Raw genomic sequence first — 957 nt, forward strand, 5'->3', positions numbered from 1 at the left:
TCTACATATTAGATTTTCTTCTCTAAATTCTCCTCTGCAACTCATCTTCTTCTCATTCTGTTCTGCTTCAATTTCTTTCTTATGGTTTATAAACAAACCAACAGTGGTATCAAGAGCTCTTCTTCGACTCCTGGATCAATGGGAAAAGGGAAACCTATCAGTTCATCCATGGCTGCAAATAGTGGTTTTACAATGACATTACCCATTCTGGACAGCAAGAACTATGAGAGATGGCGCATACAGATGAAAGTCTTGTTTGGTTATCAAGAAGTGCTTGATATAATTCAAGAAGGGTATCAATCAGTGGGTGAGGATGCAATTGAAGCTTAGAGACTTGTTCACAGAGATTGCAAGAAGAGAGATTGTAAAGCTTTGTTCATGATTCATCAATGTGTGGATGAATCGAATTTTGAGAAGATTTCCAATGCAAAGACAGCAAAAGAAGCTTGGGACAGCCTTGAAAAATGCTATGCTGGTGCAGAGAAAGTAAAGAAGGTGAAGCTCCAAACCTTGAGGAGGGAATATGAATTACTACAAATGAGAGATGGTGACACAATTGGAGAATACTTCACCAAAATCAGATCTCTCACAAATCTGATGAAGGGATGTGGTGAAGTAATGAGGGATCAATTGGTAGTTGAAAAGGTGTTGAGGACCTTAAACTCCAAATTTGATCATGTGGTTGTTGCCATAGAGGAGTCTAAGGATCTTGAGGTGTTCAAGATTGAAGAATTGCAAAGCACTTTAGAAGCACATGAACAAAGGATCAAAGAAAGAAGCATAGAGAGAAACTCTGATCAAGCTCTCCAAGCTCAAACAACCAGAAAGCCATTCAGTCAAGGAAACTTCACTAAGAGGTTTAAGAACAAATGGAAATCTAAAAAAGGAAGAAGCTATGAAGGAACAAGGCAGGATTCAAACTCATTCTCTGGAAATAGAAGTAGTGGACAAGACTAG

The 957-nt window shown here is 38.6% G+C and overlaps 1 protein-coding gene across 1 annotated transcript; it reads left to right on the forward strand.

The window, feature by feature from the left end:
* Nucleotides 379-957, forward strand: LOC109358000. Its single transcript, XM_019602068.1, has one exon. It carries the CDS (start codon nucleotides 379-381, stop codon nucleotides 955-957), a length of 579 nt encoding a protein of 192 aa, XP_019457613.1.

This window comes from Lupinus angustifolius, chromosome LG10 (genome assembly GCF_001865875.1).
Source record: "Lupinus angustifolius cultivar Tanjil chromosome LG10, LupAngTanjil_v1.0, whole genome shotgun sequence".
Taxonomy (NCBI): Eukaryota; Viridiplantae; Streptophyta; class Magnoliopsida; order Fabales; family Fabaceae; genus Lupinus; species Lupinus angustifolius.